The sequence below is a fragment of the Bos mutus genome, chromosome 11 (genome assembly GCF_027580195.1).
Source record: "Bos mutus isolate GX-2022 chromosome 11, NWIPB_WYAK_1.1, whole genome shotgun sequence".
In the NCBI taxonomy this organism is placed as follows: domain Eukaryota; kingdom Metazoa; phylum Chordata; class Mammalia; order Artiodactyla; family Bovidae; genus Bos; species Bos mutus.
In genome coordinates, this window is record NC_091627.1 from 57,679,671 (window position 1) to 57,703,803 (window position 24,133).

The window sequence follows — 24,133 nt, forward strand, 5'->3', positions numbered from 1 at the left end:
CCAGCGCCGCCGCCGCCAGCGAGGCCTGACACCGGGTTAAGTCGCCCGGCGGCCTCTGGCTGCAGCTGGGAGCGCGCCTGGTTCCCATTCGGGCGCTGTGGTTTTGATTAGCTGTTCCGCGAGGCAGGCCTGGTGGCGAAGCCCTGGGAGCTCCGCTGGAACACAGGGTCCCCCGCCCGGCCGCCGCGGCCCCCTCCTGGCAGCCCCAGACTCCAGATGTTCCGAGCGCTCGCTGGGAAGGCCTGCTGGCGCCACGGAGGGCAGAGGGCAGGGAAAGCACGCGAGCTGGAAGCCCAAGCACTCAGTCACCGCAGGGCTTGGCAGCCCGCCCAGCCCTCTGCTGGCACATTCCCCAGCTCTCCCCTGGCCATCTGTTCCCAAAAAACCCTTTCAGAGCCTCATCATCACTCACGATACAACAGCGCGAGCAGCTGGTTTGGAGGCAGCAGGGAAAACCGTGCAAAAGGTCCTTTGTGAGAGAGGAAACTCGCTTATGAATAACAGGGCTGGACGCCGTAAAAGTTGGCGGCTGGAATCCCTGTTTCTCAGGCGCCGCTGTTTTCTCCCGACTCTTTATCTCTGCTTTTTATTTCGTTTCCCCTTGTTTGCTTTTAATGTTGTTTCTTCCTCTTCTTGCACCAGTTGTGACTTTTCTTGCTCCTCCGAGGTGCCTGAAGGCCACCTCATTAAGTCTCCTGGACGATGCCCGACTGTTTTTTTTTTTTTTTCCTGTTCTCTAAGCTGTTAAAATTAGGGATGGTTAGAAGTGACTGTTTTTGTAAAACCTTGGCTGGAGGAGACAGGGCAGGAAGAAGGTGCCCTGGAGGGCATGGTGCAGGAGAAAATCGTAAACTGGAGGAAGGGTGGAGGGCAGAGAGGGTGCAGAGACCCCCACCAGCTCATCAGAAGGAGACGCTTAGGGAGAAGCGTGGCATTAATGAAACGCCCAGTGCTGGGCTCCTTGGCTGATTGCAGTATGACATGAAGCCTTTTTTAAGAACTGCTGCCGCTGCCAGAAACTTCTGGGAGATGTCTGCCTGGAATTTGGGCGCCTCCTGGGAGGGTCATCGGGGGCCCTTGGGGTGCTGGGGGAGTACTGGCCACTGGGAGGCCCGCACTGGGGAGGAGAGGAGAGGGCAAGGCCTGTCTGCCTCCCTCAGACCCCTCTGGACCCTTGAGGAGTAGCTGAGAGTCAGGCCCAGGGTTCCAGGTGGAGGTGGGGACAGGGACCCCTCCCCAGGTGTCAGATGCTGGTGATGGCATGGGGGTGTCACAGGTCAGGGGCAGGGAACTGGGGGCTTCCTCTTTCCTCTCTCAAGTCCTACCAACCTTTATTCCTTGCCTGCCCCCCACCCTATTCCGCGAGACCCAGAAACTCAGCCACCCCTCACCCCAGCAGTGGAAAAAACCTGTCTTCCATACTGCTATGGGTTGTCGGCTCTTCCTACAACAGCTGAGGCTCTGGCTCTGGAGGGCATTTCATCTGCACTTGGGCTAAGACAGTAAAAGAACCCGCCTGCCAATGCAGGAGACACAGGTTCAATCTCTGGCTCAGGAAGATCTGGAGAAGGGAATGGTTCCTCACTCCAGGATTCTTGGTGGAGAATCCCATGGACAGCAGAGCCTGGCAGGCTACAGTCTATGGGGTAGCAAAGAGTCGGACCCGACCGAGTGACCACACTTTCACTTTTCTCTCATCTGCACTTTCCTCAGGTGGGTACTTAACACCTTTCTCCTCTCTGCCCATTTTCACTTGGAGAGATGGCAGCTCTGCAGGACAAAATATTGAGATTTATCACAATGTCAGGGCAGTTGATCTCCTGATCCGAAGGGCTAGGTGTGGGCTGATTTCCCCCATCTCTGCTGAGGCCTGAGGTGTGTGGTCTGGACGCTGAGGCTGGTCTCAGCTTTGCCCTGGGGGCTGTGCGACTGGTGGCTTAGCTCCATTGTCTTATCCGGGAGATGCCAGCCTGCCTCCCTATCTTTCCAGGGATCAATGGCACAAAGGATGTGGAATTATTTTGTGAACTCTGCCTTTCCTCCTGTGTCTCCTGGTCTTTGTGGGGCCGAAGTTGAGGAGGGACGAGGGAAGGACTGGTGGCCATTGGCCCCAGGCCTCTGGTGATGATGTGGGGTCTATCCAGTGACCAGAGCCTGCTTTCTAGCCCAGGGGCTTCGAGAGGACCAGGGACAGGCAGGGGGCAGGGGGGCAAGACTGCCCTCCCACTGGAGTGACCAGGCCTGTCCTGCCCACTGCCCAGCCTTGAGCCCCTGCCCCTGATATGATGGACAGCCAGGCACAGGGAGTGCCAGCAGGCCCTGGTTCCCCACCTGTCCTCAAGCTGGTCATCCTTTTTCTTCCTGCCCCCACAGACCGGAGGCAGACCTGTTCTAGGGGAAAGTATAGATCGCTGCCTTCCTTGACCTCCTGGTGTAAATGTTTCTAGAGGGTGAAGTAGGGAGCCTCTCACACCTTCAAGGTGTTCATTCTCTGCCCAGACTTCACGGCTACCTGGGGCCCCACTGCCCAGCTCCTCCCTGGCTCGATTCATTCCCACCTGAGCCCCTCCCTGCAGCTCTGCTGAGAGCCAGGTGTGACAGCCTCCCTGTTCCGCTTGGGACCCTTCGGGGGCTTCCCACAGGCACCTGCCCCTCCCCCCAAGTGACCTGGCTCCAGCCGGTCACTCTGGGTATCCCAATTTACACTCTAGCCACATGGAACTCCTCACCCAGAGGGGCTATTTTTGGCCTCTGTGCTCATACTGTCCCTTCTGCCTGGAATGCCCTTCTCTGCTGTCTGTCTGGCTACCTCCTGCTCGTGCTGGAAGGCTCAGCTCCTCCTGGAAGCCCTCTCTGACCCCCACCGCAGCCTCCTCAGGGCCCCAAAGCAGCACGGCCACTTCCATGCCCTTACATAGGGGTGAGTAGAGTCTAATTCAGGCAAGCATCCTGTGATACACTATGAAGGTATGATAGAACATATTATATTATGTGACCCTCTATTGTGTAATATTTTAGAGCTCATTTTTTGTCATTATATTGTATTTTACATAATTTGTTACCTGATAAATTATGTGATATTAAAGCTCTATACTGTGGATTGACATATAGACACTACCATGTGTAAAGTAGACAGCTAATGGGAAGCTGCTATATAACAGGGAGCTCAGCTCGGTACTCCGTGATGACCTAGAGGGGTGGGATAGGGGTGGTATGGAAGGGAAGTTCAAGAGGGAGAGGATATATGTATACATATAGCTGGCTAACTTCATTGTATAGCAGAAACTGACACAACATTGTAAAGCGATTTTACCCCAATTAAAAAAAAAACAAAAACTCTGTACTACATTACATTACACAGTGTATGTTTAATGTACTTCTCTAGCTAGACTGTGAGCCCTTTCATCTTTGTGTCCCAGCTCCTGGCACATGTGTGTGTGTGTGTTAGTCGCTCAGTCATGTCTGATTTTTTGCAACCCCATGGACTGTAGCCTGCTAAGCTCCTCTGTCCATGGAATTCTCCATGCAAGAATATGGGGTGGGTTGCCATTCCCTTCTCCAGGAGATCTTCCCAACCCAGGAATCAAACCCAGATTTCCCATATTAAAGGCAGGTTCTTTAACATCTGAGCCACCAGGGAAGCCCCATAGGAAGCCACTAAATAATGCACAGCATTCCTTCCATGAAAATCCACACATCTGGGCCTGAATGTTCCTGGGCTGAAGGCTAAGACTCTAGGAAGAATGAACTAGGGGTTTCAAGACACAGACACAGAAGTGCCCCTGGGCTCCTCCCAGGCTCCTGTTTGGAGAATTCTGGCTCTTGTTGGCTTGAATCAGTAAGAAAAGCTTTGTATTTTAGATCACAAAAACTCCTCAAGCAGCAGTTTAAACTAACAGGGCTCCTGTTTCTCACACTTAGGAAAGGTGAAGGGATGTAACTATTCCCTGGCTCCCAGGATCCGGTGATGCTAAGACTTCAGGCTTCATTTTTGGTCTGTACCTCATGGCTACACAATGGCTGCCACAGCACTGAGTACTTCATCCACACACTACATCCAAGGCAGGGCAGGACCTTGCCAGTAAGAGCTTTTGCCCCCTCACCAGTTCAGTCAATCCTTCCCGGACATCCCTTACCCAGGCTGAAAGAGGGAGTGCTCTCCCTGAAACAGAGGAGGACATCAGGTCCTGTCAGTTGGGAGGGCAGCCAGGTCAACAGCCACGTGGCTAATTTCTCAAAAGTTGATCCTGGAGTTCTGACAGAGTGATTTTCTTCCCAGTGAGGCTAAACAGTGTCATAACCTTAACCACAGTACCAGAACCTCATCTCTATGAATTTACCATTCCTCACTGCAGCTCCCCAAATTGAGGGCCGGTAGCCCAGGTGGTGCTAGTGGTAAAGAACCTGCCTGCCAATGCAGGAGATGCAGGTTCAATCCCTGGACCGGGAAGATCCCCTGGAGAAGGAAATGGCAACCCATTCCAGTATTCTTGTCTGGAGAATACTGTGGACAGAGGAGCCTGGCTGGCTACACTGCATGGGGTCGCAAAGAGCTGGGCATGACTGAAGCGACTGAGCATGGAAGCAGCCCCATTTCCACTGCGCAGCACTGAGGCCCAGAGAGCCCAGGTGGCTGGGCCAGGCCACTGGTGGCCTCATCAGTCTGCAAGTGCTTTTCATTGTGCAGAGCCTCTCACACTCCTTTTCCTCTTTAGTCCTGCGGTGACCTCCTGAAACCCACATTTCTAACGGAGCTAGATGAGGAGGCTGGGACTTAGGGGGGTGAAGTCACCAAGGGCTATCCAGCTGGGTGGCCGGGCAAGACTTAGGAAGGCTCATCCACTTCTGTGAAACAGGCACTCCTGAGTCTAGACCATCAGTGGCCCCTATTCTCCCAAGGTGAGAGGTCTGGCAGTGCAGGGCCCCATGCTGGGGGGCTGGGGTCTGAGTCTCAGCCCAGCCACTTGGGAGCTCTGTCGCCTTGGGCTCTCCAAGCTTCGCTTTCTTTGTAAGACATGGCTAGAGATGTCCACGGGTGAGGAGGGTTCAAGGTAATGATGGCCATGAGAGGGCCTCTCAGCTGGATGAGCTTGTTAGTCATTGGTGTTCCTAGAGGTCACTGCTGTCCATTACAGAGGTGGGCAGAGGGAGCCCACATGTCCCCTCCCCATCCGGTGACTTACCCTGGGTTGCTAGGCAGTGGACACCAGGTCTGCCCCTCTGCTGTGTGTGCACACATGCACAGGTTTGCTGGGCATAAGTAGTCACTATCTGCCAGAATCAGATGGAGGGCCTCACACGTGGTAGGCTGAGTTCCGGCACTGGGGAGATGCCTGGAACTTATAGGTTTCAAATCTCCCCCTTTTCCCGAGGGATCAGGAGCCTTAGAGGGGGTTCCATTGTAGCAGGCAGGGTAGAGCCAGGCAGCTGGGCGCACAGGGGCAGCCCAGTGACCCCACCCACAGCCCGGGGAGCACTGACAAGGTGTTACTGAGAACTACTCTGCTTCCGCCCTCAGGACAGCGAGGCATTCCTGACATCCTTCCCCACCAGCACCATACCACACACACAGAGGCTGTGGGTGGCAGCCAGTGCACTTATTTGCAAAGGTTTAGCCCTGTGCACCCAGGGGCAGAACCCTCCTCCTCTGCACACATTGGGTTGACCAAAAAGTTCAGCAGTTTTCCTGTAAGATCGTGGAGAAAAACCTGAGCAAACTTTTTGGCCAACCCACTACATGCAGTAGTTCTTTTATTTTTCTTCAAACTTTAACCTTTTTATTTTGTATTGGGGTATAGCCCATTAACAGCATTGTGAGAGTTTGTGGTGAACAGAGAAGGGACTCAGCTATACACATACATTTGTGGTATCCATTTGTGGTTCGTCATTTATTGTATCTGTATATGGGGACAAAAAGATGAAGCAAGCTTGAAGGACTCTTTACATTCATTTAAAAATAAATAGTTTTTAAAATTTTATTTATTTAAATTGGAAGATAATTACTTCACGATATTGTGATGGTTTTTGCCATACATCAACTTGAATTGACTACAGATATGCATGTGTCCCCCCGATCCTGAACACCCCTCCCGCCTCCCTCCCCACCCCATCCCTCTAGGTTGTCCCAGAGCACTGGCTTTGGGTGCCCTGCTTCATACATCAAACTCACACTGGTCATCTATTTTGCATATGGTACTTATATGTTTCAATGCTATTCTTTCAAATCATCCCTCTTTCTCCTTCAAGAACAAATGAACTCCTACTATGTGCTAGGAATTGTCCTAGGTACTGGGTTACTTTGGGGAACAAAACTGACAAAGGCCCCACCCTTTGGAGCTCAGGGTAAGTGACACAGAGGCCAGACAGGAAAGTTCACAGGGGAGCCCTGCTTCTGAGCCCACTGTGCTGTCTGCGCACAGCTCTTATAAGCATGACTCCCTGGTGTCCCAGGTCAGAGCAGCTGGGCAGAAACGGCTGGGAGGCCAGCTCTGGAGCAGGTGCAGTGAGAGCCCCCAGAACCACAGCCAGTGGTCTGATGGCGTGGGAAGAAACAGAAGAACAAAAAGAGCAACACCAGAGGCTCAGAAGAGCCAGGAGGCATGGAGCCATTCAGTGTCAGGGTAAAGAGCCCAGAAGCCTCCGGGACCTGGAGGGTCTTCTGTAGGCTGATGTTCTCCGGGCTTGACCTTGAGTTGTCAAGAGGAAGCCAAAGTACATCCAGTAGCATCGGACGGAGAATGCAGGGAAGTGCATCAATTATCAAGAACTGGGACCTGTCCAAGCCATTCGGGCACAGAAAACACGCGCTTCCTTTCTCTAGGGAAACTCACTTCAGCTCGGGGGCTGCTTCTCTTGGGTGGGTGAGGGGGGTGGTCCTTGTCTGTTTTGCTCACTGCGGGACACTCACGTGCTCTGAATGGAGCCTGGCATGGTCTGAACACTCAATAAGTGTTCCCCAAATGAATAGAAGTGTGGAAGTCCAAGCAAGTGAGCTGTTTCCAGCAGTCCTCCACGATGTCCCATGGGCATCTCCTTGGTGCCCCCAGTGGAGCCCTGGTCACCTGATGGGGAGACACAGTTCCTGTTGTGGTCAACTGGCGTGCAAATGGGGGAGACACATGCATACACACGTGCGCACTGACACGTGGCTGCCTGGCGCTAAGGGCTTGGCTTCCCAGCCATTGTGTTCTTTTTTTCAAAGTAATTAATTTTTGGCTGTGCTGGGTGAGTCTTCATTGCTGCACACTGGCTTTCTCTAGCTGCAGCAAGCGGGGCTACTCTTTGCCGTGGTCCACGGGCTTCTCACTGCAGTGGCTTCTCTTGTTTCGGAGCACAGGCTCTAGGCACACGGGCTTCAGTAATTGTGCCGCATGGGCTTAGTTGCCCCAAGGCACATGGGATCTTCCTGGACCAGGGATTGAACTTGTGTGCCCTGCACTGGGAGGCAGATTCTTAACTGCTGGATCACCAAGGAAGTCCAGCCATTGTGTTCTTTAATCCTCTCTTCAACCTCAGACTGTAGACTACTATTATTACCCTTTTATAGGTGGAGAAACAGAGGCACAGAGAGGTTAAGTAACTGCTCAGATTCACGCAGCTGGTAGAATGGGGAAGTAAGGCTTCACACAGGGTCCGTCTGATGCCATAGCCGGAACATTTAACCTCCGTGCTGCCTTGCCTCTCAGTGGGGGTGGGTGTGCGTTCGGGAGTGTTGCTGTGTGCATTTAAGTGTGTGTGTGTACATGTGTGGGTGAAACATTCATTTTTCTTCCTGGAACCTCTGTGGTGTCACTGATAGTCAAGGTGGTGGTGAGTAAAGGGCCCTGATCAGAGCTGCCCCAACACTCCCTGGATCCCATGGTAGCTTCAGAGTCTAGATATAAGGGGCTTACGGACAATGGGAAGGGCCAGAGGATGGGTTTGGACACTGTTTTTACAGAAATCATTTGGTTATTTGGGTTGTCCGGGGCCTCATGGCTTCTCCCAGCCACCCCATTATTGCCTTCACGCATCCTGAAACAGCTAGACTCTTACCAAGGGTCTCCTGAAGACATGCTGTGGGCTTTGCAAAGGCTTGCAGGCTGTGGGCTTTGCAAAGGTTTGCAGGCTGGCACTTTGGCATGCATTGGCTTATCTGGCTGGTGCCCTATCACTCCTGCTGTCAATTTGCTATAAGGATTGGGGAGGGGAGACCGGAGATGTGCAGAAGGGTGGTGGGGAGCGATCTTAAGCCCTGGGGATCCCTGACACTGTGGTTGGGGATGTATGTGTGTGTGTGTATATGTGTGTGTGTGTGTGTGTGTGAGTGTAGTGTTGATGGTGGATTGTGTGGGAGTCATGAGTCAGGGCCCATGGGAAGCTTCCAGGGAGCAGGACCTTCCTCACCTGGCTGGGCCACCTGACTGCCCAGCTGTCTGCTCCCCTCCAGCCTGTCTGTGGGGCAAGGTCAGGGGCTCCTTGTGCTTCTGGGGTCTGGAAGAGCAGTGTGCAGCCAAGTGGAGTTGGCTGGACACTCTCCCAGGATGGGAAGCAGATGGGAGGCTGCAGCAGCTGGGGCTCAGGCCTCACCCAGGCCAGCTTGACCCTCGCCCTGTACTGTGGGGTGGGGTGGGATGGGGGCCAAGAAAGACAGACAGGCTGAGGGACTTGGAGAGAGAGACAGAGGGGCGGTCAAGAGAGAGTTGGCACAGAGACACACAGGCTGAGTATGGAGACAGAGGCAGAGCCTGGTCACCAGAGAGAGTGGTCTGCAGCACAAGAAGGGATTGGCATGGTGGGGCCTGGTCTCCCTGCCGGTTCCCTGAAGGACCATGGGCTCCCTCCTAGTGCTGGCCTGACTCTGGGAGTGCCAGGCCTCCCACGGTCAGCCACCTTCACTTAGGCCCCAGTAGATGAAGGCTGAGATTTCCTTAGAACCAGGGAGGTAGCAGCTGGGTGGATGGCTTGGGGACTTTCTAGTCCTTTTTGCTGGTGAAGAAGCTGAACCTTGTAGGGGCTTAGGGCTCTGCTTTGCTCTGCTGCATCCTAGTGTGTGACCTAGGGCCTCCATTTTCCTATCTGCAAAATGGGAACAACAACAGCCACCTCCCAAGGGCCGTACAACAGCAAAGGAGTGTAGTGGGCTCCAGACGAGGCCTCTGTCAATGGATTCACTGACTTCTGTCCCCAGCTCTGAGGGGACAGGGAGCCGAGGACGACCTGGCCCCCTCTTTCAGGAGCTCATGGTGGCACTGTGTGGGGTGAGTGGGCAGGCGATGGCAGTTGTGCCAACCATAAGTTGAGCACAGGGAGAGAGAAGAAGTCGGCATGAAGCTCTTGGAGGCTTCAAAGGGAAACACATGTCCCCAGCCTGCAGTGAGGTGGATCTGGAGCCCTCATTGTCTGAACTGGGGACACAGCGACCAGCAGAACCCCACCTTCCTGGAGTCTCTGTTTCTGTGGGCAGGAATAACTGGAAGCTAGGCTGTAACCAGAACAGGGGACCGGGGGACTGCATGGGGATGTCTCAGAGCTGGTCCTGGTACCTGCGTCCCAGTTCTCTAGCATCTTAGCCCAGGGGGGATCCTCTGTACTTAGCACAGTAACCCTTGTTGTTTCTTACCACTAGGAAAGTTCTTCCGTATGTGCTTGACTGACCCTGAGGTCTGAACACATCCATTAGCCTCAATCCGAAGAGGCTTATTTATTTTTTTAAATATGTATCTATTTATTTGGCTGTGCTGGGTCTTAGTTGAGGCACCAGGATCTTTTATCTTCATCGCAGCAGGCAGGACCTTTAGTTGTGACATGTGAACTTTCAGTTGCGACATATGGAATCCAATTCCCTGACCGGGGATTGAACCCAGGGCCTCTGCATGGGAGCACTGTGTCTTAGCCACTGGACCACCAGGAAAAGTCCCAGCAGCAAGGAGTTTGGACTTCTGGACTGAGCCATGCTCCGGACCTGGCCTCCTTGTATCACAGGCAGTCACAGCATCCTACAGCCCAGGGCCCCTGACAATTGAATTCACTCCTCTGGTGAGCAGCTTGGTGGGACAGGGGAAAGGTGCCTAGACAGCATTTACCAGCAACAGTGGTTTCAAGTGGGCTTCCCTGATAGCTCAGTTGGTAAAGAATCCACCTGCAATGCCGGAGACCTAGGTTTGATCCCTGGGTGGGGAAGATTCCCCTGGAGAAGGACATGGCAACCCATTCCAGTATTCTTGCCTGGAAAATCCCACAGACAGAGAAGCCTGGCAGGCTACAGTTTACGGGGTCTCCAAGAGTCGAACATGACTTAGCGACTAAACCACAGGTGGTTTCAGCTTTGCCCTGGGGTTAGATTATAAGCTGCCCCAGGGCAGGGCCTCTAACTCCAGTGCCTGTCACAGAGCTGACACTCAGAAGGAACTCAATAAATCTTTGTTGAGTAAGTGGATTTCCTCCCCCAGTTCACGGTCCCTAGGTGGAGTCCTCCGGCTCACAAGGGGCTCTGGCCATCACTTTGCAGCTCTAAGACCTTGAGAGTCCTCCCAGCCAGGACACAGTGTGATCCTTGATTCACACCATGTTCCCGCCCTCAGCAAACAGCAGCCAGCTCCAACTGCTCATAAATTTCCTGCCTGTCACCCGTGGCGCCCAGGCCAGGCGAGGCAGGAGGCGCTAGGGGTGGGCTGAGCCATACCTGCTTCCAGTTCCCTGGGAAATTTGGAGGCCAGAAGCCCAGGCCTCTGCATGTGCCCAGAATAACCTCAGCAGAGCCAGGCCCCTTGGAGATGTGGAAGCAGGTCTGCCAAATGCAAAGATGAATGGGCTGGAATGTTCGAGAAAACACAAACACCCGCTTGCGGTACAGCTTGTGCAAGCTGATTTCACTCCCAAGAAATCTGATACAGGTCTGCCTAAGCACAGGAAAAGTGTGTGGATGTGTGGACCTAGAGAGTATCATACTGAGTGAAGTAAGTTAGACAGGGAAAGACAAATATCATTTAATATCACTTATAGGTGGAATCCAAAAGTGATACAAGCAAAGTTATTTACAAAACGGAAACAGACTCACAGACATAGAAAGCAAGCTTATGGCTACTAACAGGGAAAACAATGGGAAGGGATAAATTGGGAGTTTGGAATTAACATATACACACTGCTGTATGCAATAAATAGTAAGGACATATAGCACAGAGAACTATATTCAATATCTTGTAATAATCTACAATGGAAAAGAATCTGAAAAAGAATATATATGTGTATATATATATATATATATATATATATATATGAGAATCACTTTGCTGTATACCTGAAATTAATACAACATTGTAAATCAACTGTGGTGGTGGTGGTTTAGTCACTAAGTCGTGACCAACTCTTTGCGACCCCACGGACTGTAGCCTGCCAGGCACCTCTGTCCATAGGATTTCCCAGGCGGGAATACTGGAGTGGGTTGCCATTTCCTCCTCCAGGGGATTTCCTGATCCATGAATCGAACTTGTGTCTCCTGCTTGACAGGCGGATTCTTTACCACTGAGCCACCTTAAGACTTCCCTGGTTGTCCCGTGGTTCAGAATCCACCTTGCGATGCAGGGGATATAGATTCTATTCCTGGTCTGGGAAGATTCCACCTGCCTCAGGGTGGCTAAGCCTGGGTGTCACAACCCTAAAGCTTGTGCCCCACAACAAGAGAAGCGACCATAAAGGGAAGCCCATGCAGCACAACCAGAGAGTAGCCCATGCAGCAACGAAGATCCAGGGTAGACAAAAATAAAAGAAATAAATAAAATTTAAATGGAAATAGTAAGGAAAAAAAACTAGGAAAAGAAAAGGAAAAGCGTGTGAAAGAGCAATCACCTATAGCTAGCATGGTTTCTCTGGGTGGAGAGGGGGAGGTGACTTCAATGGTTTTCTTCTGTTTAGTTGCCTGTGTTTTTTAAGTTTTCTACAATTAACCTGTACTATCTATGCATGTACGGAAGTTTTAATGGTTTTATTGAGATTATACTTTACCCATTTAAAGCTTACAATCCAATAGATTCTAGGATTTTCACTAAAATGTGGCCATCAACACAACCGATTCAGAGCATTTTCTTTCTTGCCCCCTTTTTTCTGTTAATATTTGGTTGCACTGGCTCTTCATTGCAGCCCGCTGGATATTTATTGCCGTGTGCTTTGCAGCATGTGGGATCTTTTTTCTTTTTAGTGCGGCCTCAGCATCTTTTCCCATGGACGGAGGAGCCTGGTGGGTTACAGTCCACGGGGTCTCAAAGAGTCGGACACGACTGAGTGACTTCACTTTTTCACTTTCAGCATCTTTAGTTGTGGGATCTAGTTCCCTGACCAGGAGTAGAACTCCCAGGGCCCCCTGCGTTGGCAGTGTGGAGTCTTAACCACTGGACCACCATCAGATCAGATCAGATCAGATCAGTCGCTCAGTCGTGTCCGACTCTTTGTGACCCCATGAATCGCAGCACACCAGGCCTCCCTGTCCATCACCAACTCCCAGAGTTCACTCAGACTCACGTCCATCGAGTCAGTGATGCCATCCAGCCATCTCATCCTCTGTCGTCCCCTTCTCCTCCTGCCCCCAATCCCTCCCAGCATCAGAGTCTTTTCCAATGAGTCAACTCTTCGCATGAGGTGGCCAAAGTACTGGAGTTTCAGCTTTAGCATCATTCCTTCCAAAGAACTCCCAGGGCTGATCTCCTTCAGAATGGACTGGTTGAATCTCCTTGCAGTCCAAGGGACTCTCAAGAGTCTTCTCCAACACCACAGTTCAAAAGCATCAATTCTTTGGCACTCAGCCTTCTTCACAGTCCAACTGTCACATCTGCATGGAAACCCCCAATTTAGACCATTTTTATCCGCTCCAGAAGAGACCCCATAAGCTTTGGCAGTCCCTGTCTCCTTCCCAGTTCTGGGCAACCACAGATCTATAGATTTCCCTGTTATGGACATTGCATGTGCATGGAATCATATAATACTTGAACATCTGTGTCTGGATCCTTTCACCTAGTGTACTGTTTTCAAGGTTTACCCACGTTCTGTCACGTGTCAGTACTTTCTGCCTTTTTATGGCTGAGTAATATTCTTTCGTATGAATATACCACATTTCACTTGTTTATTCGTTGTGAATGTGATCTCGGTAATTTAAAAATTGTGCTTATTGAAGCAACTTAGCACACACACCATCTTGGGATTCCCGGGTGGTGCTAGTAAGTAAAGAACCCGCCTACCAATGCAGGAGACATAAGAGACGTGGGTTTGATCCCTGAATCAGGAAGATACCGTGGAGAATGGAATGGCAACCCACTCCAGAATTCTTGCCTGGAGAATCCCATGGACAGAGGAGCCTGGCAGGCTGTAGTCCATAGGGTTGCAGAGTTGGACTTGACTGAAGCGTCTAAGCATGCACGCACGGATTTATTGCTTCCTGTTCTGGATGTTTCTGGCCAAGATGGCAGTTGGTTCCTTGTGACTATTTCTGGTTACTTGTTTTGAGACTTTTCAGCCTATGATACCATTTTATGTTTTCAAACACCTGTGAGTCACCCCAAGGACCCAGCTCTTTGTAGGGAACTGGTGCTTCAACTGTGGGTCAGACCCTGTTGGGCACATGTGGCTCCCTTGTCCCATTGATTCTTTGCAACTGACCTAAAGGTGGGTACTATTACTGTGCTCATTTTAAAGATGGGTAAACTGAGACTTTGAGAGATCAACCAGCCTGCCCATGGCCCCAGAGCCCCACTGACTTTAAGGCCAAGATGAAACCTAGCATTCAGCATTTAGAACCAAACACAAAATCCACTTTTAGCCTACATATTGGTTTACATAAAAGTGAAAGATAGGGAATTTCCTGGCAGTCCAGTGGTTAGGACTTGGCACTTTCACTGCCAAGGGCTGGGTTCAATCCCTGGTCAGAGAACTAAGATCCCACAAGCTGTGTAGCTCAGCTTTCCCTGGCACCCCCCACCCCCCCCAAAAAAAGATGAAAGTAAAATAATGCCTGATAGTGTGGGTCTTGCAAAATACATCTCTGATGCCCCTCGTTTGTCTCAATATTTTTTAGTATTTTTTAAAAATTAGTTAATAAATTTGAAAAGTTTTTGCTTGCCCTGGGTCTTTGTGGCTGTGTTTGGGCTTTTTCTAGTTGTGGCAAGTGGGGGCCACTCTCTAGTCTCCATGCCCAGGCTTCTCACTGCAGTGCCTTCTGCTGTTGCAGAGCGCGGCTCTAGAGCACAGGCTTGAGAGTTGTGCTTCATGGGCTTAGTTGCTCCACAGCATATGCAACCTTCCCAGAGCAGGGATAGAACCCACGTCTCCTACATCGGGACATTGGGAGGTGGATTCTTTACCACTGAGTCACCAGGGAAGCCTCATTCTTCTTTCTTTTTTTTTTTTTTTTTTCATGTTTTGGCTGCACCATGCAGCCTGTGGGATCTTAGTCCCCCAACCAGGGATTGAACCCACTCCCCCTGCGTTAGAAGCATGGACTGTCAGGGAAGTCCCTGTCTTTCATATTTTAGTGTTAAAATAACACTTGCAATCTGACTGCTCCTTTAAGGACAAACCATAAAAAAAAAAAAAAAACCTCAGGGTTTCATTACCATATGATGCCTTTTTCTGCTTATAAAAGGCTGTATCCAAATTGCTTATCTATAGAAAAAATGTGTAATTTGAAAACAGTGAAACATGGTTAAGTAAGTAAAGTGACTGAAAATGAACTTGAAAGGTAAAACAACTTACAGGCAGAAATAATAATTTTTTTAAATGGCCTACAGTGATAAAATTACTCTGAGGAAACCAATCCACTTAAAGCCAGAGACAAACTTAGTAAGCAGAGGAGTATAATTAGAAATTTAAAAATTGGAAGTGAACAAAAGCAGAAAGATGCAATACAGTTCCTGAATTCACAACGGTTATAGGCACAGTTAGCCAAAATGTCCAGTGACACATTTGAAATAGGAAACCTACCTGTGGCACATAATCGCTACATTAAATAAAAAGGCAGTGATTGGAAATATTTATTCACGTGGTCAACAAATAGCAAATATTTATTGAGATGCTACTGTGTGTCCAGACTGTTTTAGGCCCTGAGGCTACAACCGCCAACAAAACAGACCACATCCCTGGCCCTGTGGAGCTGATGTTCCGACCACAAATGAGTGAACAATCAAAAGATGATTTCTGGAACTTCCCTGGCAGTCCAGTGGTTAGGACTCTGCACTTTCACCTCTGAGGTTGCAGGTTCTATCCTTGCTTGGGGAACTAAGATCCTACAAGCTGTGAGGTGTGGCCAAAAAAAAAAAAAAAGGTGATTCCTGAATGTGATAAACACAGCCACTTTGTCACACTGACCAAATCACCTCAATCGGACTCCACACATCAGACCTGCTGAAAGGGACCTGGGAGGGATCTTGTCTAGTCATTTTTAAAGTTTACGGTAGTAAGACTTTTTGATGCTTTTGAACTGTAGTGTTGGAGAAGACTCTTCAGAGTCCCTTGGATAGCCAGGAGGTCAAACCAGTCAATCCTAAAGGACATAAACCCTGAATATTCATTGAAAGGACTGATGCTGAAGCTCCAATACTTTGGCCACCTGATGTGAAGAGCCAACTCATTGGAAAAGACCTTGATGCTGGGCAAGATTGAGGGCAAGAGAAGGAGTGACAGAGGATGAGATAGTTGGATGGTACCATCGACTCAATGGACATGAGTTTGAACAAACTCCAGGAGACAGTGAAGGACAGGGAGGCCTGGCGTGCTGCAGACCAGAGTTGCAAAGAGTCAAACATGACTGAGCAACTGAACAACAATGTTAGTGAGAGGCAGAACCTGTATTTAAAGGGCATCTTCCTTGTTGAGGGACCATGTAGGGGGCTCCTCAGGACCACGAAACCCTTACCCAGCCACACCCAGAGCCTTGGCTGCAGTGGAAACAACCACTCACAAAAAGTCCAGAGCTGGATGGGATGCAAGCTGTATTTCTCACCTGGAGCAGGATGTGGCCAGGGGTTACGTAAGAAGGAGTCTGTGGTGTGGTTGTCACAGTGGAGAGTAACCCCAACCCTCTCCTATGTATTTGCAATTATGCTTGCATGTGTACATGTGTACACACACCTATACACACACCTTGCCTCTTCTGAAGGGATGGCATAGGTAGATTTGTCTTCTATCTTTAAGCCACAGCTGATGGGTCCATGGTAAGAAATCTGACTGAGGCTGGACCAATTGCCTGCCTTCACTGGGCATTTGGGGTGGGGACGTTGAGAGACTGGGTCGATGGTGAGACAGGCAGTAAAGAAGCAGGGCCTGGATGTGGCCGAATGATGTGGTTGGCAGGGCACCTGGAGGGAAGGGACATAGATTGCCCCTTGAGGTTTGCAAGCTTTCCTGAGACTTTCCTCCAGCCTCCCTGAAATGCCCTTTCATTGTTGTTTAGCCGCTAAGTCATGTCAGACTCTTTGGGACCCAATGGACTTTAGCCCATCAGACTTCTCCATGGGATTCTTCCATGGGATTTCCCAGGCAAGAATACTAGAGTGGGTTGCCATTTCCTCCTCCAGGGGATCTTCCCAACCCAAGGATCAAACTCATGTCTCCTGCATTGGTGGGCAGATTCTTTACCACTGAACCACAGGGAAGCCCCTTGGGTAGCCTTGAATAATGGAAAGATTGGAATGAGTTTCTTCTCCTCTCAATGCACTCACAATCACACAATCAAAAGAAAATGCTGGGTAAATAAAACCATACACATTTCTTGACTGCAGGATTTTTCAGGGCTTTTAATATGTCCATATATACTGTGAATTTCTCCAGGGGATCTTCCTGACCCAGGGATCGAACCTGGGTCTCCTGCATTGCAGGCAGACTCTTTATCAGCTGAGACACCAGGGAAGCCCATACAGTGACTTCCAAGATGGGGCCAAGGTCTGTGATGTTTCCAAGACTCATGGGATATGCCTCACCTGGCTCATTCTCTGCAGAACAACCCTCTGGGGAATGCTTATCCACGTGCATGGACTTGTACTTGCCATACAGGTGAAGGAATTAAATCATAGACAGGGAGCGTCAGCTTCCCAAGGTCACACAGCTGGTTATTTGCAGAAAAGGTCTTGGCACCTAAGACTTCCCATTGTTTCTCCCGCCACGCCCCAGTTGACATAAGGCTTCCTTGGATGGATGATGTTATGTGTGGGATTCCTGGTCCAAGGTGGGTGGTGGAAGGCAGGTCCAGTATAGACGCGAGGGAAAGGGTGGGGTTGAGAACTGAAGGTCAGGCCTTGGGCTGGTGGTAGCCATGGCTTCCGTGGAGTCTGAGAGCCCAGCAATGGCTTGGGGCAGAGCCCGGCTGGGCAGCCGCGCCTTGACAGAGCAGCCAGTGGGCCGGCTCCAGCTGCCCCAGCCTCGCGCGCCTTTTCTGACCGCAGGCAGACTGAGCAAGGGAGGAACTCAGGGCCAGTCCTCGGCCGGCCCGCCCAGGCAGCCAGCGCCGGGATGACGCGGCTGTAAATCACCACGTGGACCACAGACCCAGTGCCATCCCCACGGGTTTCCTTTCCGCTTCTTAATCCTCCTCTTCAGACTCAGTAACAAAAAGCAGATTCCTGCTGGGGCCAGCACACACCATGGGCTCGGAGAATGTGAGCCCGAACTCACCACATCAAGATGCTCCCTCCTCTCACTTTTCCTTTTACCCCTGTCTTAGCCTCTATTAGCCGGAGGACACTCCCTCCTCCTGGCGGAGGTCCCTCACCCTCCCTGGACCCCGCTTCCAGCCTTGCCCCAGCCTCTACCTTGGCCGCCTGCCCATCGGCCGCCCAGGCCTGAGGCTCACCGGGGCCTGTGGTTAGCAGCCCCTCCAGCCTCGTGGTTTGGCTCCAGCCTGGCTCCCCAAGCCTCCCTTTCAGCAGGAGTTGCCTTCGTGTGTTAGGATAAACAGCACTGATCAGGGTTCAAATGCTGGTGCCGCCAACTCGTAGGTAGCACTTACCTCTGAGATGGGGGATGTGAGAAGGTTCCCTGGCACGTCGGAGGTGCCTGACAGCTGTTCTGTTCCAAAAATAAGTGCTTAGCTGTTTGTTCAGGGTTGTTTCAAGAAGCAAGAGAGAGGTATTTGGCACTGCTTTGCTAGGGGTTTGCGTGCCCAGTTAAGGGATGGTTGTTCTCCTGAGTGTTCTTAGGTGGACTTGGAGCCCCGAAGAGCCTCCCCATCAGCTCTGATCTCCCTCCAAAGCTAAAGCCCTGGCAGCCCCTATGACCTCTCCCCATCTCCTATCCCTTCCTATAGCAAATCCTACCCTTTGGTCAGTTTTCTCATGAGCAACAGCAAGTTCAGTGGCCAGAGAGAAGTTTCTGAAGGTCAGGATTGCAAGGGACTGAAAGATGGTCTAAGCTAAGGGTTTTCCAATTTGCCCCAAAGCACCCGAGTTCTCAGAGTCTTCACCAGGCTCCACGTTGGAAGCAATACTGTAGACTCTGGGTCCCCTTCTCTCTGTGTCCCGCACCCTCTCCTGATTCAAATAGACCAGAACCATGCTCATCTGTTTTCTACATTAGAATTTCAAGGTCAGAATTCACTTATTTCCACTAGATGAAGACACTGTCATTTTATAGATAAGAACACTGAGGCCTAGCTGGTGGGGGGATGGGCTGCACCTAGAGTCGGCCTCCTGGCTGCTGGTGTAGTATCTTGTCTGAAGGATGTGGGGAGAAGGAGGTGAGGATGCCGTTCCTGTGAGCAGGGGCAGGGCTGACTCTAACATTCCTTGGAGGTGTGACCTGGGGATTGTAGGTCACACCTGGGTATCAGGACCAAGGGTCCCTGAGCTCCTTCTACCTGCTACACCCCCTCCCATCCCCCAAACCTACTAAATCAGCATGTGTGCTGAGTCAATTCAATCTTGTCTTACGCTCTGTGACCCCATGGACTGTAGCCCACCAAGCTCCTCTGTCCATGGCATTCTCTAGGCAAGAATACTGGAGTGGGTTGCCATGCCCTCCTCCAGGGGATCTTCCCGACCCAGGGATCAAACCTATGTCTCCTGTGTCTCCTGCATTGGCAGGTGGGTTCTTTACCACTGGCGCCACCTGGGAAGGCCAGCTCAATCAGCAGTGGTTCTAAAATGCAGTGGGGGTGGGGTGGGGAGTAAGGGGACACTGTGGGCTCTGGTGGCAGCCAGTCCTGGGTCCAAATGGTGGCTCCATCCCTTACTGAACCCTTCAAGATGCAGCCCCTGCCTGAGCCATATGGGTCCTTCCTGGAGCAGCCGTGAGGGTAAGTAAGAGCAGGTGCCGCGGGCGCTGGCACCTGGTGCAGGCTGGCCTTCTGGAGTTAGGACCAGTGTGTGTGTGGGGGGGTGCTTCTGACCATTGGTTGCTTCTTTTCTTTTTTTTAAAATTTGTTTATTTGGCTGTGCCAGGTCTCGGTTGCAGCACGTGGGACCTTTAGTTGTGGCATGTGGTATCCAGTTCCCTGATCAGGGATGGAACCTGGGCCCCTTGCACTGGGAGCAAGGAGTCTCAGCCACTGGACCACCAGGACATCCCCGTTGGTTGTTTCTTTTTGTTTGTTGAGGTATAGTTGATTTAAAATACTATATTATTTTCAGTTGTATAATATAGTGAATCAAAAATTTTATAGATTATATTCCATTTAAAGTTATTATAAAATATTGGTTATATTTCCTGCACCATACAATATATCCTTTTAGCTTAGCTATTTTACTTTTTGTTTGTTTCTTAGCTTTTTTTTTTTGTATTGGAGTGTGTTTGATGTGGGAGCTTCCCTGGTGGCTCAGCTGGTGAAGAATCTGCCTGCAGTGCAAGAGACTGCCTCCTGTGTTAGTTTCAGGTGTGCAGCAAAGTGATTAATTATACATATACATATACCTATTCTTTTTCAGATTCATTTTCCATATAGGTTATTACAAAGTACTGAGTAGAGTTCCCTGTGCTATACAGTAGGTCCTTGTTGATTATCTGTTTTATATATGGTGCATATATGTTAATCCTATCCTCCTAATTTATCCCTTTCCTCCCATTGGCTGATTCCTTCAGGAGTGACCAGCCATGGGCTCGCCTGAGGATGCTGCTGTGGGCCCTCCTTCCAAGTCAAGCTTGAGGAGAAGGTGAGCTTGCCAAGTCCAGCCTCGTCTTCCTCTCTAAGATGCCACCGGATGCTCAGACCACCTCCTCTCAGGACAAGAGCTAGCCTGCCTCCCTAACACCCTCTCCCACACCCCCACCCCCAGCCACTCTACGGTGACTTTGCACTTTGCTCTCTGCCCGGTGGGGTGGGGAGAGCAAAGTCTTCGCCTTGCCCGGGCCTGAGGCCCACCGTCCTTCTGGCTGCAGAAATTCATTGCCAAAGATTCAACAGGGACACTGAACAAACTGGGGGTGAGAGGACCCCATGGTGAAAAGCCACACTGTGGCTCTGTGACCTTTGCTCCTCGTGTTGCCCGGGTCCCATCTCAGGCCAAAGACAAGTCAACATTTCCACTAGGAACTCATGGAAGAGATGGATGTTTGGTGACTTCAGACATGATCCGGAGCTGTCTTTCTCCACTTGGCCCTGAGCTGGCTGGACCCAAGATACATCTTCTAGGGGCTGTGAGAGGGAGGCTGGGGGTGCCTGTGGGGAGTGGGATCTGAGATCCCAGCCCCTCTCTCCCTCCCACTGGATGCCCAGGCCTCTGACCTTGATTTTCCATGTTCCCTGGGCCCAGGCTCCTTCTTGGGCCCTCAGCATCATGAGAAGTGAGTATGTAGGGGGAGCAGCACCCATACCCCAGCCCCGGGACTTGCCTCGAGGTGACCTGCCCCCAGCTGGCCTGGCCAGCCACTCCTTGCCAGGGGCCCGCCCTCCTGACAGGACACACGAGAGGGTGCCCTGCCTGGAGGCCAGTGGTCTGTGACGGTTGTGCAGGGGGGCAGAGGAGAGGAAGGGACCAGGGGAATGGGCCAGTAACGTGGGGAGGAAGGCATGTTCAAAGCCAAGGCCTGTTCTTTCCTTGTGCTCACAAGGCCAAAGCTGTTCACATCTGTGCTCAACCATCTGCTTCAAATTGAAGTAAAAGCCCCAATGTGTAAAGAAAACACTTGCTTGTGTTGATGGACTCTGTGGGTGACCAGGACTTTGGCCGGTCAGTCAGGGGGAGGAAAGAGGTTGAGAGTGCTTCAGAAATGAACAGTGTGTGAATGAATGTGTGTGTGTGTGTGTGTGTGTGTGTGTGTGTGTGACGGGGTGGGGTGGGACCTTCGCCATGGCCTTGGCCTAGACTAGTGACCAGGAGGCCAGGTCAGGAACACGTGAGGAGCTTTCTCTGCTTGTACCGTATTTACTCCATACCGTGAGTTTATAAGGTGGGGACTGAATTTTTTATCCTGTTGTACAGATGAGGAACCTGAATACAGAAGGAGAAGGGCAGGTCAGTGACAAAGCCAGGTCTCACACGGTGGCCTCACTCCAAAGCCTGTGCTGTTAACACCTTTCCAGCCCTATAAGCCAGTTCCGGCTCAAGGTCTTGGCATGGCTTTGTCCCATCTGTGCGCTGCAGTGGGCCTTGAATGGGACAGAATAGCCCAGCAGGGGTGGTTGGGTTGTGGTTTAGTTGCTCAGACGTTTCCAATTCTTGTGACCCCATGGGCTCTAGCTCACCAGGCTCCTCTCTCCATGGAATTGCTCCTCTCTCTCTTGCTCCTCTCTCCAGGCAAGAATACTAGAGTGGGTTGCCATTTCCTTCTCCAGGGGAACTTCCCGACCTAGGGATCAAACCCTGGTCTCCTGTGCTGCAGGTGGTCTCCTGCATTGCAGGTGGATTGGATTGTTTACAAACTGAGTCACCAGGGAAGCCCTCCTGGGGATGGGGGAGGGGTAATAAGAAAAGAACTCTGAAAGGAATGTCAGTGTGGAGGGCTGTAGGAGGGGCAGAGGTCTTGAAGGATGAATAGGAGTTTTCTGAGCAGAGGAACGGAAGAAGAACTTTCTATGCAGAGAAGTCTTCAGCCCTCAAAAGAGATTAGAATCACCTAAGGAGGTTATTAAATATTGACATAAAGTGTTAATGCCAAAGTTCCATCTTCAGAAATTCTGCTATATTGGTCTGGGCACTTGGAACTTTTAAAAGCTCCCCAAGTGATTCCAATGTGTAGGTATGGTTGAGAGTTACTGGATTAAGTGGGGTTAGATCACTGACAAAAAAAGTGATTTAAAATCACTGATGTGAAATACAGGCTGTGCTAAAAATGTGGACGTGTGTGTGTGTGTAAATATACAAGCAAATAATTGTGATACCATCAGATGACTGTATGAATGTATACACACATATGAGTGACAAGAAGTTCCATGTTTTTCTTTTCTAGCTTCTCTCCCAATACAGCAGCTTTGATTCTTTTGCATGCACGCGCGCGCACACACACACACACACACACACACTCCTTCTTGAACGCACATGCATGCCCAGATATCCACCGTGTACATCCCCAGGGAAGAAAAATCCATTTCCCATGGATTCACATTTCATTGGCAGCCTTCTCAACAGTTTGTGTAAATAACCGTGCAAAAAGACCCTCACCAAAATAAAAGTGATAAAGAGCCGCCTTCCTGGAGCCTTGAGAGCACTTGTCCGTTTCAGCTGAGAGTGTGGTCACAGGGCCCCTGCAGATTCGTTTACACACATACCCTCCATGCTCCGTTGTTTGCTCTGGGTCCTGGCTCCACACACTGGGGGTGGCTCAGTCACGGCGGGCGTGTACCCATGTAGGAGGCCATGTGTGTACACACCATGTCCATGTGTGTACCTCTGGTTCATGCTTGGTTCCTGCAGCACGCGTGCTTCTTGCTCTCCAAAGGGCAAAACCACAAAGAAGACCTCTGGAAGTCGGAGATCCCCCCAAGCTCAAGGCTGAGCGTCAGCAGGCTCTTCAAAAACAACATGCACACAGGCTGCATGCTCCTTCTTGGTTCCGACCTCAGATGGTCCCAGAAGAGAGGTGTAAATTCTGGGGAAGGGTTCCACAAGTCCCTGGGCCACTTTTTGGGGTCATAGCATGGCCAGGGCCCCTGTGGATTCCATCTCCCCACACCGTCCTTCCTCCCATCCCCATGGCCCACCACGTGGTCCTGGACCTCCCCAAATCCCCTCCACTTCATCATGTCCCATTTCTTTTCCTGATTAACCCTCCCACTCGTCTCCCCTTCCTCACAAGTCAGTGAGATACAAGAGCTAGTAGGTCCCAGGGGCAGGGAACTGGGTAGCAGAGCTATGAGCAGGGACTGCCTAGGGAGCAAAGGTGCAGACAGGGCTCCTTTGTGCCCAAGATACGGGGCAGAGAGTTGGGTACTACTAACTGGGCTGAGCTGGGGCTATACTGGGGCTTCCCTGGTGCCTCAGACAGTAAAGAATCTGCCTCCAATGCGAGAGACCTGGATTTGATTCCTGGGTCAGGAAGACCCCTGGAGAATGGAATGGCAACCCACTCTGGCAATTTTGCCCAGAGAATCCCATGGACAGAGGAGCCTGGCAGGATATACTCCATGGGGTCAGAAAGAGTGACTTTGTGTCCACTTAGTCAGACACAACTGAGTGGCTAACACACAACAACACAAGGGCTGTACTGGGTGGGGGGGGTCAGTCGGGGGGCCCACTAGGGAGCTAGAGTAGGGGTTACACTTGCCTCCCACCTTCCACTTGGCTTCCTGAGCTACAAAGTGGCTATTGCCAAGCAGCCCAAGTGACAAATAACCTAGCCCTCTCAAAGCAAGACTCTGACATCTCCAAGTGTGTCTTTCAGCAGATTCATGTAGCCTTCTGACTCTCTGCCACCTACACAGATGCTTGCTGTTTTCAGGCTCCAGGAGGACAGGGAGGCTGGAGGGGGCCCCACTGAGCGAGGTGGGGAGGGGAGGGAGCGGCTGGCTTTGCCCTTTGCCCCAAGGATTGGGGCAAACTTCTCACAGTCTCCTCTGGTCTCCTGGACCCCAGACAAGCTGTGTCTGCCTCCCTGAAGCCAGGGACCCCAAGGAACCTGGCTTAATAAATAACGACTTTGTTTTGCAACTATTTGGGCATATGTCTAATCTCCACATGGCACTGTGAATTCCTAGAGGGCAGAGATTAGGTCAATCACGTCTCCAAATCCTTGAAAAGGCTTTGTA

General features: G+C 51.0%; 1 protein-coding gene across 3 annotated transcripts in view; it reads left to right on the top strand.

Annotated features, from left to right (window-relative positions):
* The window catches only part of ATOH8 (atonal bHLH transcription factor 8), a 45,167-nt gene extending 21,608 nt beyond the window's left edge, over nt 1–23,559 (top strand). Inside the window, exons 3-4 of one of the 3 annotated variants that reach the window (XR_011466051.1) lie at nt 19,395–19,549; nt 20,032–23,559. Coding sequence is in view for 1 of the 3 variants with exons in the window: in XM_070379427.1 (XP_070235528.1) it covers nt 20,032–20,037 (6 nt within the window). In the remaining 2 variants the exon portion in view is untranslated. The remainder of the gene's footprint in view (nt 1–19,394; nt 19,550–20,031) is intronic. The other 2 variants (XR_011466052.1, XM_070379427.1) reach the window with 2 other exon arrangements.
* Nucleotides 23,560–24,133: the final 574 nt, after the last annotated feature.